The following is a 14638-nucleotide window of genomic DNA, read 5'->3' as shown; positions in this document are numbered from 1 at the left end:
TATGGCAGGAAGGATGGCGGGTGGAGATAGGTCTTGGCGTGCGTAGCTGGCTCTTGCATTTGTTCACTCGGCCTTCCTTCCGTCTTGGGCATGCTATAGTATAGGGAATCAAGAACTCTTTCATACGTGGCACTACTATATTTCGCTGTTTATTGCGATACCAGTTCGACAATGCCGGGCTCTATCGCTGTGATCGGTTCTTTGAACATCGACTTCATCACTCGCACCCCTCGTGTGCCTGCAGGAGGTGAAACTCTTGAGGCCAGCTCTTCAGACACCGGTTTTGGTGGTAAGGGTGCGAACCAAGCTGTAGCATGTGCTAGATTATCTCGCAACAGTGATGGCTCGACACCAGTCGCTAGCACACCCATCAAGGTCAGCATGGTTGGCTTTGTCGGCGAAGACTCATTTGGCTCAGACTTCATTGCTGCCATGAAAGAAACTTTCATCGATACAACTCACATTCAGAAAGTTACTGGACAGAAGACGGGGATTGCCAACATTATTGTCGAAGAAAAGACAGGAGAGAACCGCATTCTCTTCTGCCCAAATGCAAACTTTGCTGGAGGTGACGAGGCCAAAGATTTGATACCCGAGGATGCAGATGTTGTGGTCTTCCAGTTGGAGATGCCGCTCGCCCAGGTAGTGCACAACATCAAGCTTGCACACTCGAAGGGCAAATATGTACGAATGCTCACTGCTGGTCATGCACTACATGCTGATATCAATTTAGGTTATCATGAACCCAGCACCCGCTCAGAAGCTGCCAGAAGACCTTTATCAGTATATTGACTGCTTGATCATGAATGAGAGCGAAGCCGATATCCTGCGCGAAGCCAAGGAGGAGTTGAAAGATGATGATCTTCCTCAGATCTGTGAAGACTTCTTCAGACGTGGTGTTCCAGATATGGTTGTCATCACCCTCGGAGCTAAGGTAGGCGTGTCATGCTTCCTTACTCTGCTCTCAGCTAATAAGATTAGGGCGTTTACCACTCTGCCAAGTCAAGAACTTCGGGACACACACCTGGTCGCAAAGCAAAGGTTGTCGACACTACCGCTGCTGGAGACACATTTGTTGGAGGTCTAGCTGTCGAAATCGCAAAGAATGGAGGCAAGACACCTGAAGCGCCTGCAAAGATGATCGAGTTCGCCAATTCGGCTGCGGCGCGCACAGTGGAGAAGCCTGGAGCCATGTCTGCAATTCCCTGGTTCAACGAGCTATGAAACATCAATGCATTACATCGAAGGGATGCCCAATTTGAAACTTAATCACTTGATCGACACTCACCATCCGCAAGTACGAGCTGGATATTCTCCTGTGTATAGCATACAAGCATCATGGTGTGTAGTGACAGTAATGTGTGTTACAAGGATTCAGATGTTGGAGGATGACAAGATCATTTCACCGATGCTTCTGTCTCGGATCCCTGGGACACTCGGAGAAAGTGTATGGGCTTTGTCTGAGACACCTTGCTACGACAAGAGCTCGATGAGATTGCGAATGAGACACAAAGAGACAAAGCGGAGTAAGATAACTAACCAGCTCGTCGATTTGAACTTGACGACCACATGGTCGTGGAGCACGTCTATAGCATGTGATGAAAGTCGACGTCTGAATATTCCGCTTTCACACAACATAAACACTCGACAAGATTTCCATTACGCTCTCGCAAACAACACCGCTCCGCCTGCATATCAGCATATGATCCTCGATCTCACCATTATGCAGCAACACTCTGACTGGCACAGAAACTGCTGGTCCAGACAGACAGTTGAGTAAGAGGCCGTAGATGACTTTCTAGTGCTTTCTTTTGCTGATATGATCAAGCCACTTCAAAAACACATCGCCTGACTGCATACAGCTTCGCTCCGCAGAGGGCGAGTTGCAAACAATCGACAAAGCGCTTCTCTGTTATTACTCTACTTATTATGCTGCGGCATTGGATGGCCAGTTTGCAGAGGCTCATCGAAAGGTATTCGACGTCGAGCTGTCTGACAAGCAGCTCAAGGTATTCGTAGACTGGATCTACGCTGGTCGACTTGAGCTCCTAGCCTGGGAGCGAGAAGACCGTTTGATGCTGTATATTTTCGCCGACTTCACCGACAACTTGGCTTTTCGTCGCCGAATCATGACCGAAGACGGAAGAATGGAGAGATACAGAGAAGTAGGCCTGGCGCTCTCTTCCCTTTCAAGTGGATCACCGTATTGCCGGCGAATCATTGACCACTACGCTAACCACTGGACACCCGAGGACGACAAATATGACGCTGTCGAAAACATCCCGGAGATCGTGATCCACGGTGATTTCTTCTATGAAGTTCTTGTGCGCCAATCTTCGGTCAAAGGTGTGAAACAGGAGAAGTGCATATGCTGTAGTAATGTGTGCAATTACCACGAACACGAAGGCGAGGAAGAGTGGAGAGCGAGTACGTACGAGACACACTCCAATCGCCATACAGCTGACTGATGGTAAACAGCCTGTGGACAGCTACCGAAGTCAAAGAAGCCAGAGGAACGATTCTTCTCCAAGATTGGTTGACGCGGCAAAACATCATATTGGATGCCAGAATCAATGCGCAAGGTGAAGCGCAATCTGGATACTCACAGAAACTGGGAATGAACCATGCGATGGTCAAGCTGATGCTTAAGCTTGAGTTTCGAATATAGACTGGTGTTTTTCATCAGTCTGCGGCAACTCTTCCGGCAGAGAACAAGGAATCAGAGATAGGGTAAGGTTACATGTGTTAATCATGCTGTGCCAATCAGTCGATACCCTGGCGAGGAGAGCTCATTCCTCACACCGGCTTTTTTCTTGGTAGGCAGAGATGAGTGAAGGGCAGGAGCGACCAATTCAAAGTTGCCATTGTGAGTATCATGAAGATGTCATCCAAGACAACTGTTCAGCTCGATGGTTCGCAAAGCTGACGAACGTCTCCCAAAACAATATCGACGTGCTGGCTTTCGCGTTATGACTCTTCGCCACGCAAGCACCAAGCATAGCAAGACACAGAGACGAGCGGATGGGAAGCGTTATAGAAGAGAACGCAGATCTCACCGAGATATGTTTCACCTGACTAGTCAGTAACACGCTCACAAAAAGTAATCCCCTTTCATCTCTCATGGCTTTCTCGCCCGAATACATCTTCACTACATCCTTCACTGCCACATCTTACTCTCGTCTCGCATCACGCTGCCTTATACACTATTGCACCTTGCGTCTTACTGCGCACTACACTTTCCTCTTTCCCTCCCAACATCATCGTCCCCACTACGCCACCTAAAGCTACGCCAGCCAGCGGCGCTGCCTCTAAAAAGTGGTCAAGATATTGATGGACTTTTAAAGCAGTTTCGTGAGTTGAGGAGCTCAATTCCAAAGTGTTCAAAAATAGATCTAAGAAGGTTTCAGCACCGCCATCACCAAGTCGACCGCGACTATCAAACTCAAGCCAGATGATCAAGGTGCTATGGTTACTATTCACAAGGAGCTGTTGTGTTCCTGCTCGCCTTACTACACCGCGGCTCTCAGAGGCGGCTTCTCGGAATCACGAAAGGCATCTCTTGACGCCGACATGTCCAGCAACACTCTGAAGGCATTTGCAACATGGTTGTACACAGGTAGTCTCCCCAGCAAAGGAACGCACGTAGAGGGAGCGCACGATCGTCAATGCTGCCTCATCAATCTATACATATTCGCCGATCTAACTGACTTTCTGGCGCTTCGTCGCGCTACCATGAATCAGTTAGCAGCTGCGAACATGTCCTTATGCTCGTACACTCTGGTCCTAGAGATCATCTCGCACCTTCCAGACACCGATCCTCTATGGAAGCAGACTCTAGGGAGTTATGTCTCGCACTGGACGCCTGACTGTGATGACTACGCCCCGGGTTGCTACCTTGATGCGGAACTGGAAGATGGAGGAAGACTACTACCCGGCTTCATGCACGAAGTTCTGAAAGAAGTAGCACTTCGCACGGAGCTCAACCCGCCTGGTTGCTCGTGCTGCTCTAATCCTTGCACCTACCACGAACATGAGAGTGAGGAAGAATGGAAAGCAAGTATGACATTTCTTCTCTATACATAGAAGCGCCGTACTGACCCCTGTCAAGCTTGCGGAAAGGTCAAGGGCTCGAAGCTGCCAGAATCATTGCTTTAGCAGGAAACGAGAGAGCGACATGAATTCGTACATCATGAGAAAAGAAAACAGAGAGACGATAATTCGTGCCCAAGTCCACAAGCAGATAATGGACCGGAGAGAGGATTTATTGAAGCAATGCAGACCATTGCCCAGTTGAACAGCTTCAACAGAAGTGGTCAGAAGTTATCACTTTCCAACTGCCGTAGTAGAAAATCCCTTTCTCTTAGTATCATATCAGAACTACTTCTGGATCTAGCACTGGAAGCTTCTGAATACCTGATCAATAATTCCGTGAATCAAGCATGTCCTCACAAGTCGCAAATGTCAAAAGACACGGAGACCCTGACTCCAAAAATGACGTAGCCACGAGTTCCATCGCGTCACCCACGCAGAACCAACCTGTACCTTTCACCTCACAACCCAGCAACAAAAGCCATGGCACCAATACGACGATATCTACGCATCACGCGCTACTCAGTCCTCGAAGTACGCATCTACCTCGACAACCCATCCCTCGCAAACTCCTGGCTGCTCAACTCACGCGACCCCGTCCTCCCTCGTGTCATTGAAGCCGTACGACCCCTCGTGCTACCGAAACTGCGCGAGGAGAATGAAAATGCAAAGAAAAAGGGTGGAAAGAAGAAGCGGGGTGTGAGGGATGTTGTTGCACAAGGTATGCTGGTCTTCTCTGCAAAGACTCACATTGGAGGGCTGGGCTGATTGATGTGTGTAGATGACTTTGAAGTCTCCATCTTCTTGACAGAGACGAGTAACACACACGCCATGCTCACGAAGCAAAAAATATTCTCCGAAAAACCGCGCCTGCAGAGCAATACGAAGAAATTGACGAAATTCTTCAATAACAATACTTCTGACACTGCTATCCATGTCGATGATGAGGAAGAAGTCCCCGCAATATTACTGGAAGAAGACGCAGAAGAGACGAGATTGGAAGATGTACCTGAAGCTATCTCGGGCAAGAAACGAGCTCGTGAAGACGAAGATTCTATCTTTGTGCAAGAGGATGACGAGGATGAGGAAGAAGAGGAAACAAAACCAAAAGCAAAGAGGAAGAGAGTTACAGATCAAGAAGAGGAGGATAAGAAAAAGCTGGGTTTGAAGACAGCATACGAAGGATTCAGTATCTATGGCCGTATCTTGTGCTTAATTGTCAAGCGCAAGGGTGTCAAGAAAGCCACGGGTCAGACTGCTGGCAGTCAGATGCTGGAGAATTGGGTTAGTACGCAGGCAGATAATGATGGAATGCTTGACGATGCCGAAGATGGATGAAAGAGAGACTGCTTTTTGAGCGAGAAAACAATGGTCTATATACAGCTATCGCTATTGCATCTTTCTGTCTAGGATGGCAGGGGTGCTGGGAGGTAGCTTGTTGATGTCGGAAACGACGATACCAAGCAGCCAGCAGTTTATGCCGAAGAAGGCCATGCTGGCGAACCAGAGTCCTGGGACGAATGTCGAGTGGCCGAGGAATTCTAGCTGGTAGCCTTGCTGGAGCCACAGAGCCTGATTTTGCTGTTAGCAGAGTCACACTGGAAGGAGCAGATGAGGAAAGCTTACCTGACCAACCACCCACAGGGCAAGAGCTGTGTATCCCAGCTTGGGTCGACGAAGAAGCGAGGAGGTCGGAAGGTAGAATGGGAGGAAGACCATGTACCACAAGAAGTACTGGGAATCGTATTAGAGAAGGAAGCATCAACACCATTCACCAGAGAACTTACCTGACTTGTGCACACCTTGTTGAATGTGACGAAAGCGAATGTTTGGGCCAGCATCGTGCTTGCCAAATCCTTCTTGGCCAAAAGCAGAGGAATGGCAACCACGGACAAGAAAAGCTGTGGTAAGAAAGCCAGAGACTCGATGCCCAAGCCTGAAGACGAGCCCAAAGCAGACTTCATATGAAGCAACGTGTTGTAGACGGAAAAGTTGTGGCGATGATCGATGCGAGTGAGATGGTAGGTGTAGCTGTGCCGAAGGAACTCGATGCCATATCTGATACCATGTCAGCATCAAAACTTTTCTCAGGTATACTTCTTCTCGAGACTTACAGCTTGACCATCAACAAGTTCAACCCACTGAAAGTAATGAAGCTGAACAGAGCCAAACGAACTCTGCCTCGATTCACCAAACCACCGAACCACCCACCTCTTCCATCCCACGAACCAACCTCACTCCTATCCAACCACCGAACCATACTCGCCGCATAAATAAACGGGTAGATTTTAAAATGCACACCCAAGCCCAGAAGACACCCAGCCAAAATGGTATATCCCTCCTCAACGGCCCACAACATGCCCACCACAATAACAGCCAACAATCCCTCCGAACTGCCCCTCGTACTGATATTCGCAACCATAGGATTCAGTAGCCAAATACTCGCAAACGCTACAGCCTTTCCCTCTTGCATGCCTCTTTTCTTGAGCAAGAGGAAGATCAGATATCCAGTTACCAAGTCTCCCATTGCGAAAACCAGTTTTCCGAAACAGAACCAGCGGTTTCCCCATGCTGTTGGGTAGAGCAGCCAGGCTAGTAGAGGTGTATAGCGATAGGTGTCCCGGAGGTAGGGAGATTTACCCTTGTAAATATAGCGAGCTGCATCTGTAAAGACTAGATAGTCGATATCAGTATATTTTAGAGGTGAGTTTGCATCTTGATATTCGCCCCAGAGGAGTAGAGAGGCGCGTAGGAGGCCAGAGAGGGCAAAGATGAGTCGTGTGTTGGAAAATAATTTCGTGGTTATTGTTGAACTGGCAGGTTGAGGTTTTACTCCTGTATTTGTAGGACCAGGTCGTGACATGTCGATGAGAGTCTCAAGCACAAGTTTGAGATTACAGACAATCTCCTCGAAGTTTTGGTTTTGGATGATATTGGACTTTATAGGAGCATGGAAAGGAGAGGCGGAGGTGGACTTTGCGATCAAAAGTCTTGGCATTTTGATGGTCACTTTCTGAGGCATCAAAAGTGGGGATGTCAATGATATACGATAGTGGGAATCAAGTTGCAGAGGGAGATAGAGTCTAAGAAGTGATTGCTTGTACCATTGCCATTATGCTTCAGATACGACAGAACACTACTGGAGAATGTCATCATAACTCCTGTCCCCTTGCTTCGCTAAGTAGCGAGACCGATGTGGTGATTGGCCATGGCAGCTTCCATATTCCTCTCCATGATACCAATTGTAGAGCTGGTAGGTGAAACAAGAGGTGAAGGCGGTGTCACGGTCTCAGAGACCGGTCTGAACGAACTCATAGTCCTGATAGCACCACTCCCAATAGACCTCTGTGATTGACCACTCCAAGCACGCTGGAGCTTTGGTCTAGCCCACTCGCTCCAGGACTTCTTCATCTCGAGAGGGCCGTTGACCTTGGTCTGCTCGGCCATCTTGAGGCCTGCATCGCCCTTCTTCCAGTTGACAGGACATCCTTCTCCATACTCGTCCTTGAAGGCAAGAGCATCGATGATACGCAAAGTCTCATCCACACTGCGTCCAACATCTGCGTCGCTGATTGTGATGTTTCTGACATTACCCTTGGGGTCGATGATAAAGAGAGCTCTCTCAGCGACACCTTCCTCTTCGAGCAAGACACCGTAGTCGCGGCTGATTTTGTGATTGCTGTCGCTCATAAGAGGTACGTGAACGCCACCAAGGCCTCCCTCCATCTCATTGGTATGATTCCAAGCACGAAGACAAAGCTCTGTATCTGTCGAGGCGAAGACAACAGCGCAAGAACGAGAGTATAAAAACTCTTCGAGACGTTCGCTGAAAGCGCGGATCTCGGTTGGACAGACAAATGACCATGCTTTTGGGAAGAATATGAGAGCGACCCAATGGTTGGCACCAGTATAAACACTCAGACTAATTTCTGTAACACCCGTTAGTTTCCTGCATCGTCAAAGCTGCTTGGATTTAGGACCACCTTTCAGCTTGCCGTCCATCACCGCTGTAGCGGTGAAGTCGGGAGCCGGCTTACCGACTCTGGCCATGTTTAGTATGAGATGACAAGAATTAGTAGATCACGATGGTGTGTGAGATGGAAACCAGGACGCAAAGTCTGGCCGACTTCTCAAAGTCTTCTTGTATTCGGGCCCAGCCATGGCATTCAAGCTACCTACCGAGAGCATAATGGACATCTCACGATCGTGGTTTCCGTTTGCGGACTCCTTTTGGGTGTAGCAAAGTCTGGATTCTCTGCAAGACGGCGGGGTGTAAGAATACCTTTGTTCCGGCTGCACATTCCTTCATTCCTTAGACCTCATGTGGCTTGTGTTGAGGCTCTTCTAACCACGCCGATCTTGATCCGAGAAGAAGCGCGTTGATGTTGAGCAGCTTTTGCAGTTGATAGAAGGCTAGCTTGTAGAAGCCGCAGTCTTGTCAGTAGCGCAGACGTCTTCGAGTGATTAGTTGCTTTGATCCCAATTGCTACCAGGTATGCATCACGTAGTCGGGAGCCAAAGTGCTGGGATCTGATTGATCCATGGCAGCAACTCTGCTGGCGATCATCTCTTTATACAGAGTGTGCGCATTATTCAGCAACACATTAGCAAGAAACTGAATTGTCATGCATTCAAAATGGAAGAAGAATAAAAGTTGCAGCTTCGAGGCGAGGTTCCAAACTCGATGCGAACAATCATCGGAAGCCTATCGTGCCAAGCCACGAATCCTCGAAATAGTGACATAACCAAAGCTCTGAGAGCCAAAAGAAGCAGTCACAAAAGTATCAAGAAAGGAGACACACACAGCAAATGGGCCAAAAACGACCAAGATCAGACACAATGGAGGCCACCGAGGACAAATCATCGCCTTTCCTGCCCATGTTCGAGACGTTCCGCAAGGAATTGGATGAACACCACGACCGCCGAGAACGTACCATCAAAGCATCGCGAGACATAACCGCTGCATCAAAAAAGATGTGAGAGCCGACGACATTGGAAAAAGTCATTGCCATTGGTGGCTGACAAAGGCTTTTGCAGTATCTTTACCCTCCAAAGGTGCGATTGAATCGAAACACCCGACGACGAACCCAGCGAACAAGAAGCTGACGACGAGGGTGTGTGTCTAGGATCCGCAAGCTCGCTCAGCCATTACCCGCGCATGTGAACAAGAACAACACACAATACTACGACATCATCAAGGAGAGATACAACACCGTCTCCTCCGAACTACAAGGAATCAATGCCTGGAGATATGCCCGTAATATCACTGGTGGCAACCAGGAGTACATGGAAGCCGCCATTTTCCAGCACTACCTGACCACCGGAACCTTGCTTACATATGAAGACTCGGTAGAGCAATTACGGTCGCTAGGTGGAGAAGGCGGCCCCGTACAACTCACCGTCGAGGATTACCTGCTCGGTGTCTTTGACATGACTGGTGAATTGATGAGGTTCTCCATTACTACAATGGCTACGGATGGCAAGCTTCCTTCAGTCGAATCGGACGATAAAACTGCTTCGGTCGACAGCATGGATGTGGACTCCAAATCCAGCAGTCACAGAGATGTTCTTACGGATCTTCGTGCACTACGTTCAGAGCTGGAAGGCTTGAATGTAGGCTTTGGTAGTTCCTTCGCTCGCGATGTGGCTAAGAAGATGGATGTCATGCAGACTAGTGTGGAAAAGGTGGAAAAGGCCTTGTACGGTCTGGTTATTCGCGGAAGAGAGCGACCAAAGGGCTGGATGCCCGATCTCGACTCTGGTCCGCGCAGAGATGTCGAAGTTGAAGGTTAAACGCAAGACTGCATTTTGGAAAAGGTTGTACCACTAAATCATGACAGTGATATTATGAGCTCTTGTGGCTATGTACGAACTAAAAACACGGCTCTTGTCGAAAGGCCAACTCCGATCGACTTCAAAACGAAACTTTTACAACTTGGTGCCCAAGTTGACGTGGATGGCCTTCTTGTTGGTGTAGGCATCAAGACCAGCCTCGCCGAGCTCTCTACCGATGCCACTCTGCTTGACACCTCCAAAGGGAATGCGGAAGTCAGAGTCGTTGCTTGAGTTAATCCAGACCATACCAGCCTCGATGTTTCGTGCGACACGGTGAGCCTTTGTGATGTCCTGAGTGAAGACGGCCGAGCCAAGACCATATGTGGTGTTGTTGGCTCTGTCGACCGCCTCTTGCTCATCTTTGAACGATGAGATGACCACGAACGGACCAAAGACCTCCTCCTTGAAGATCCTCATGTCATCCTTGACGTCTGCGAAGATGGTAGGTGCGACAAAGAAACCCTTGCCGTCTTGCTTGCAAGGCTCTCCACCAGAGATCAGCTTGGCTCCCTCAGACTTGCCAGCCTCAACGTAAGACAAAACACGCTCGTATTGCTGCTTAGTGACCTGAGGACCCTGGAAGGTATCCTCCTTGAACGGGTCACCAACAATACTGGTCTCCTTGCAGTGCTCCTTGAATGCCGAGATGAATTTGTCGTAAACGCCATCTTGCACCAAAATACGCGAAGTAGCTGTGCAGATCTGGCCTTGATTGGACATGATGCCGATGTGTGCCCACTTGACTGCCTGATCGAGGTCTGCATCGTCAAACACTAGGAGAGGAGATTTACCACCAGTCTCGAGCGTGATATTCTTGAGGTTGACGGCTGCCATCTTCATAATCTCACGACCAGTAGCGGTGGAGCCAGTGAAAGCAACCTTATCGACATCCATATGCTGCACAAGAGCAGATCCTGCTTCACGACCGTAGCCGTTGACGATGTTGACAACACCTGGTGGGAAACCAGCCTCCTTGATCAAGTTGGCGAGATAAAGAATAGCGAGAGGAGTTTGTTCGGCGGGCTTGAGGACAATGGTGTTTCCAGCAGCAAGAGCGGGACCAAGCTTCCATGCTGCCATGGCAAGAGGATAGTTCCAAGGGATGATTTGAGCGCAGACACCAATGGGCTCGCGGATTGTGTAGGCCAACTTGGCGGGTGTGGTGTCGATAACTTGTCCGTGGATCTTGTCTGCGTATCCGGCGTAGTACTTGAGTGTGCCGATGACCTCGCCCAGATCTTCGTTGAGTGCGACAGAGTACGGCTTACCTGTGCCATGATGTCAGTTGCTGTCCTCGTGTTGTAGCGCTCAGAATATGCTTACCGTTGTCCCATGTCTCAATTGTTGCGAGGGTTTCTTTGTGTTGTTCAATCAAGTTCGCCAACTTGATCATGAGCTCTCCTCTTTCTGTGCTGGCAATTTCTCTCCATTCTCCCTTGAATGCCTTTCTGGCTGCGGCGACGGCCTTGTTGATGTCTTCTGCATCTCCGGCTTCGACCGAGCAAATCTCGCTCTCGTCACTGTGCATTAATGTCAGTCATTGTTCATGGCTCGTTTGGGTCCCCGAGTCGAGGAGTACAAGGTTGCCTGGCTTGGGAAAATAAGAGCCACAGAAGCCTGAGAAATAGAGCAGCAGCGAATCTGTCTACTTCTCTTGCGAACAGCACTCTCTTGTATCCAGAGCCTGGGCAACACAATGGCAAACTTACCTGGGGTTGATGCTAGAAATCTTGGAGCCTTTTGAGGACTTTACCCATTCATTGTTGATGAACAGACCAGTAGGTTGTGTGTACTTGACACCATTAGGTGCCGTAAGCTCAACCGAAAGACCAGACATGTTGCGAGTAACAATCCTAAAAAGCCGAGTAGGAGCAGGGTATCTTTGAAAAGGAAGAGGAGCAGAAAGACGAAGGAGAGAGCGATACATCGAGAAGAGGGGGGAAGACACCTTGTAGATATACGCTTACAGAACTACGTAAGTAGAAAACACTACCGGGCCACACACACCTGATCTCGTACAAATGTTCCTTTGGGTGACGATAAGGCACCTCGGTGCTGTGCAGAAGCTATGGAAATCGCGGCTGCCCCACCAGAAGGTTACTCCACGCTTGGAGGGGTCTCTGACGATGCACTAGTACCCAAAAGAGGAGTTCCAGGCGACCATTGTTGGCAACATGGATAGGGCTTGTCGAAGACAATTTGGGTGATAGTCAGCGTTGTGTCTTGATACCATGTTGCGCTGGTCAGTCGCTGTTACGGTGAGTGGTGATCTGGCTGATCTGACGAACATTGTTGTCTGACAATGATTGGCGATACTTCGAGTCAAAGGCCAGGGTCGCTTTCGACTTCGGCGGAGATAACATAGAGACTGGTCTGTGCTTGACATTTCATCCTAGCCAAACTTGGTCATCATCCCGACCAAAAGATTGGCCATTAACTTTGCGATTGTCATCAGCCATCAGTGCAAGTCTAGGTTAGTGATTGCGGTGATATTCTCAGTAAGAGAACGATGTCGGAGAGTGTAGTGACTGACAGGCCAACCCAGTATCCGTATTCGAATGTTGCGCCGATTTGTTGCATCGGCATCCAGAAAGCCGTTCTCTACCATGACCACATCAATGACACCGATGGAAGATGCCATCAAGCAAAAGGTGTGCATCTTACACTGACGGACGCTCGATACATGTCCTGACGATCATTAGATCACACAAGAATTGAAGCCGACGTCACTCGAGATCTTCAATGACTCTCACAAGCATGCTCACCACAAGGCCATGGCAGGCGTAACCTCCAGAGAGACACATTTCAGGCAAGTAGATCTCATTGAAGTTTCCCAGATTCCAGCATCTCTCTCGGCGAAGATGGACCAGCAACTAACACAACTCCAGAGTCAATATCGTCTCTGATGCTTTCAAATCGAAGATGCAGCCGGCAAGGCACAGAATGGTCTACACGCTTCTAAAGGATGAGATGGCCGTTGAAGGCGGCATTCATGCCCTGCAGCTCAAGACTCGCACGCCAGAGGAAGAAGAAAAGGCACAGGCACGGGAAACATGATCTCACAGGACTATATGTAATCATATCTGGACGTCCACATCGAACATTCTCAAGAACTCTAAAATCAAAAGCCGTTTCATGTGCTACTGTAATAAGCGTGTAAGACCATCGCTCGCTTAGCTAATGTACAAAGTCTGTAGTCTCATGTAGCAACGCTAGGTATAGGTCAAGGTATCTCGCCTTGACAAAGCATAATTGGTCCGGTGCCATCTTTTGTATGTCGCGATTCAACGCCGCATTGGATATCTCAAAGCTTCGAAGTGGAACAGCATTGGGTTGAGCCCATGCCCGAAGAGGTTCGAATTCTCTATGAAGGAGGAAGCTCCTTAGGGATGGGGGAGCCGGTGGAGTTCAGGTAGGAGAGGTAGCAGTTCCAGCCTTGGTGTTGTTAGCAAGAGGTCATGATCAACTTGTAGGAACAGAAAGACATACCCAATGAGACAACGTTGACAACGAGGACTCTGTGGTGAAGAGGCACAAACTTGAAGTTCACAGCCTGAACGAATGGCCAAAGCATCCAGTTCTTGGAGAGAGCGTTCCAGTAGGTGGACTCGATCTTCTTTGAGGGGTCGGAACCCTCCATAATAGCCATGGAGGACAGGAAGACGAACAAGTTGGTAGGAGCGAGGATGGCCTGATCGAGACCAACACGAGCGAGGATCTCCATGTTGGGCGAGCTGGGGATGCGAACACGGCGCTGGAGGAAGCCGAACCAGGTGGTAGCAAGAGGACCGAAGACAGCTGAAGCAACTCAATCAGCTTTGTAGTGAGAGACCGGTATCATTGTATGCGTACCTCCTCCGTAGAGGGCCATGCGTCCACTGCGGGCGAGATCGTGGTTCTTCAAGCCGACCTTCTCGACACCCTGCTGGGCCATGGTGTCACCAGTTGCGAAGAGAACCTGAAATGACTCGTTAACCACTGAAGCAGTCGGGGAGTAATTGCCTGACGTACGGCGGTAGTGACACTCTGGGTGAGCATGGGACGCTGAGCGAGCTTGGTGCCATACCTAAATATTTGTTAGCCTTGAGCAAATAGACACACTGATAGGACAAACCAGCGCATAAAAGAAGCCATTGTAAAGTTTTCTGTTTGTGGTTGTGAAAAAGACGAGGTGCGGTGGATGTAGAAAAGAGAGGCGCTGCGCTTTGAAAGAAGGACGATGAAGAAGTTGTGAAAACAAGCAGTGTACTGAAGGAAGAAGTGAAGCAGTCGTGCCTTCCTGTCGCAAGAGCGCAATGGATAATTGTCACGGATACTTATCAGCGACTATTTACCCGGCGGTCATGACGCTGCCCACCGGGCCGTGCATTTCGGGCACAGAAGACCGAGACAGTGAAGCTTATTAGACTTTTTGCTCTCAGAGCCTCATATCGACACTTTGTCCCTATATCACAGTCCATATCCACCCGTGTGAAGTCTCACTCGGTATAAAGGATGAGCTGGAAGCTGTATGTGTCGCTGTGACACTTGTTTGAGCGCTGCACAAGTCACTCTGCAGCCACTAGTGCACTCGGTTCCTCAGGCTGACTATTCACGATCTCGAACGAGAGATAGGAGGAGATGACATTGACTGACGTGACTGAGCTTATGTCAATCTTTGCCCGTCAGCATATTGACACTGTGTATGTGGAAGAGCATCATCCACACACCCAGT

The 14638-nt window shown here is 49.1% G+C and overlaps 10 protein-coding genes across 10 annotated transcripts; 6 read left to right on the top strand and 4 right to left on the bottom strand.

Moving 5' to 3' along the window:
• Positions 1 to 171: 171 nt before the first annotated feature.
• On the top strand, positions 172 to 1224 carry AUEXF2481DRAFT_6071 (uncharacterized protein; the record flags this gene model as incomplete). The annotated part of the gene is made up of 3 exons (XM_013487002.1): positions 172 to 684; positions 734 to 934; positions 982 to 1224. The coding sequence occupies 3 exons, from the start codon at positions 172 to 174 to the stop codon at positions 1222 to 1224; spliced, it is 957 nt and encodes a 318-aa protein (XP_013342456.1).
• Positions 1225 to 1723: 499 nt separating this feature from the next.
• Positions 1724 to 2540, top strand: AUEXF2481DRAFT_6070 (uncharacterized protein; the record flags this gene model as incomplete). The annotated part of the gene is made up of 3 exons (XM_013487001.1): positions 1724 to 1776; positions 1829 to 2427; positions 2479 to 2540. 3 exons carry the CDS (start codon positions 1724 to 1726, stop codon positions 2538 to 2540), a joined length of 714 nt encoding a protein of 237 aa, XP_013342455.1.
• A 764-nt stretch (positions 2541 to 3304) lies between these two features.
• Positions 3305 to 4451, top strand: AUEXF2481DRAFT_288101 (uncharacterized protein). The gene is made up of 2 exons (XM_013487223.1): positions 3305 to 4057; positions 4109 to 4451. The coding sequence occupies exons 1-2, from the start codon at positions 3466 to 3468 to the stop codon at positions 4153 to 4155; spliced, it is 639 nt and encodes a 212-aa protein (XP_013342677.1). The 5' UTR covers positions 3305 to 3465; the 3' UTR covers positions 4156 to 4451.
• A 106-nt stretch (positions 4452 to 4557) lies between these two features.
• On the top strand, positions 4558 to 5826 carry AUEXF2481DRAFT_80809 (uncharacterized protein). The gene is made up of 2 exons (XM_013487199.1): positions 4558 to 4810; positions 4871 to 5826. Exons 1-2 carry the CDS (start codon positions 4573 to 4575, stop codon positions 5425 to 5427), a joined length of 795 nt encoding a protein of 264 aa, XP_013342653.1. The 5' UTR covers positions 4558 to 4572; the 3' UTR covers positions 5428 to 5826.
• On the bottom strand, positions 5424 to 7016 carry AUEXF2481DRAFT_41194 (glycosyltransferase family 50 protein). Its single transcript, XM_013487102.1, has 4 exons — positions 6204 to 7016; positions 5877 to 6147; positions 5716 to 5823; positions 5424 to 5661 (listed from the first exon to the last, which is right to left on the bottom strand). The coding sequence occupies exons 1-4, from the start codon at positions 6950 to 6952 to the stop codon at positions 5479 to 5481; spliced, it is 1311 nt and encodes a 436-aa protein (XP_013342556.1). The 5' UTR covers positions 6953 to 7016; the 3' UTR covers positions 5424 to 5478.
• A 250-nt stretch (positions 7017 to 7266) lies between these two features.
• AUEXF2481DRAFT_66877 (uncharacterized protein) lies at positions 7267 to 8139 on the bottom strand (the record flags this gene model as incomplete). Its single annotated transcript, XM_013487182.1, has 2 exons — positions 7267 to 8018; positions 8073 to 8139. 2 exons carry the CDS (start codon positions 8137 to 8139, stop codon positions 7267 to 7269), a joined length of 819 nt encoding a protein of 272 aa, XP_013342636.1.
• Positions 8058 to 8523, top strand: AUEXF2481DRAFT_288072 (uncharacterized protein). Its single transcript, XM_013487222.1, has one exon. The coding sequence runs from the start codon at positions 8152 to 8154 to the stop codon at positions 8470 to 8472; it is 321 nt and encodes a 106-aa protein (XP_013342676.1). The 5' UTR covers positions 8058 to 8151; the 3' UTR covers positions 8473 to 8523.
• Positions 8524 to 8928: 405 nt separating this feature from the next.
• Positions 8929 to 9882, top strand: AUEXF2481DRAFT_30555 (uncharacterized protein; the record flags this gene model as incomplete). The annotated part of the gene is made up of 2 exons (XM_013487051.1): positions 8929 to 9065; positions 9216 to 9882. 2 exons carry the CDS (start codon positions 8929 to 8931, stop codon positions 9880 to 9882), a joined length of 804 nt encoding a protein of 267 aa, XP_013342505.1.
• A 135-nt stretch (positions 9883 to 10017) lies between these two features.
• AUEXF2481DRAFT_66801 (uncharacterized protein) lies at positions 10018 to 11851 on the bottom strand (the record flags this gene model as incomplete). Its single annotated transcript, XM_013487176.1, has 3 exons — positions 10018 to 11192; positions 11248 to 11444; positions 11634 to 11851. The coding sequence occupies 3 exons, from the start codon at positions 11849 to 11851 to the stop codon at positions 10018 to 10020; spliced, it is 1590 nt and encodes a 529-aa protein (XP_013342630.1).
• A 1437-nt stretch (positions 11852 to 13288) lies between these two features.
• AUEXF2481DRAFT_30553 (uncharacterized protein) lies at positions 13289 to 14058 on the bottom strand (the record flags this gene model as incomplete). Its single annotated transcript, XM_013487050.1, has 5 exons — positions 13289 to 13359; positions 13414 to 13722; positions 13777 to 13882; positions 13936 to 13990; positions 14039 to 14058. 5 exons carry the CDS (start codon positions 14056 to 14058, stop codon positions 13289 to 13291), a joined length of 561 nt encoding a protein of 186 aa, XP_013342504.1.
• Between the last annotated feature and the right edge of the window lie 580 nt (positions 14059 to 14638).

Source organism: Aureobasidium subglaciale (genome assembly GCF_000721755.1).
Source record: "Aureobasidium subglaciale EXF-2481 unplaced genomic scaffold scaffold_14, whole genome shotgun sequence".
Taxonomy (NCBI): domain Eukaryota; kingdom Fungi; phylum Ascomycota; class Dothideomycetes; order Dothideales; family Saccotheciaceae; genus Aureobasidium; species Aureobasidium subglaciale.
The sequence above is the reverse complement of the archived record's forward strand: the minus strand, read 5'-3'. Positions and strand labels throughout refer to the sequence as shown.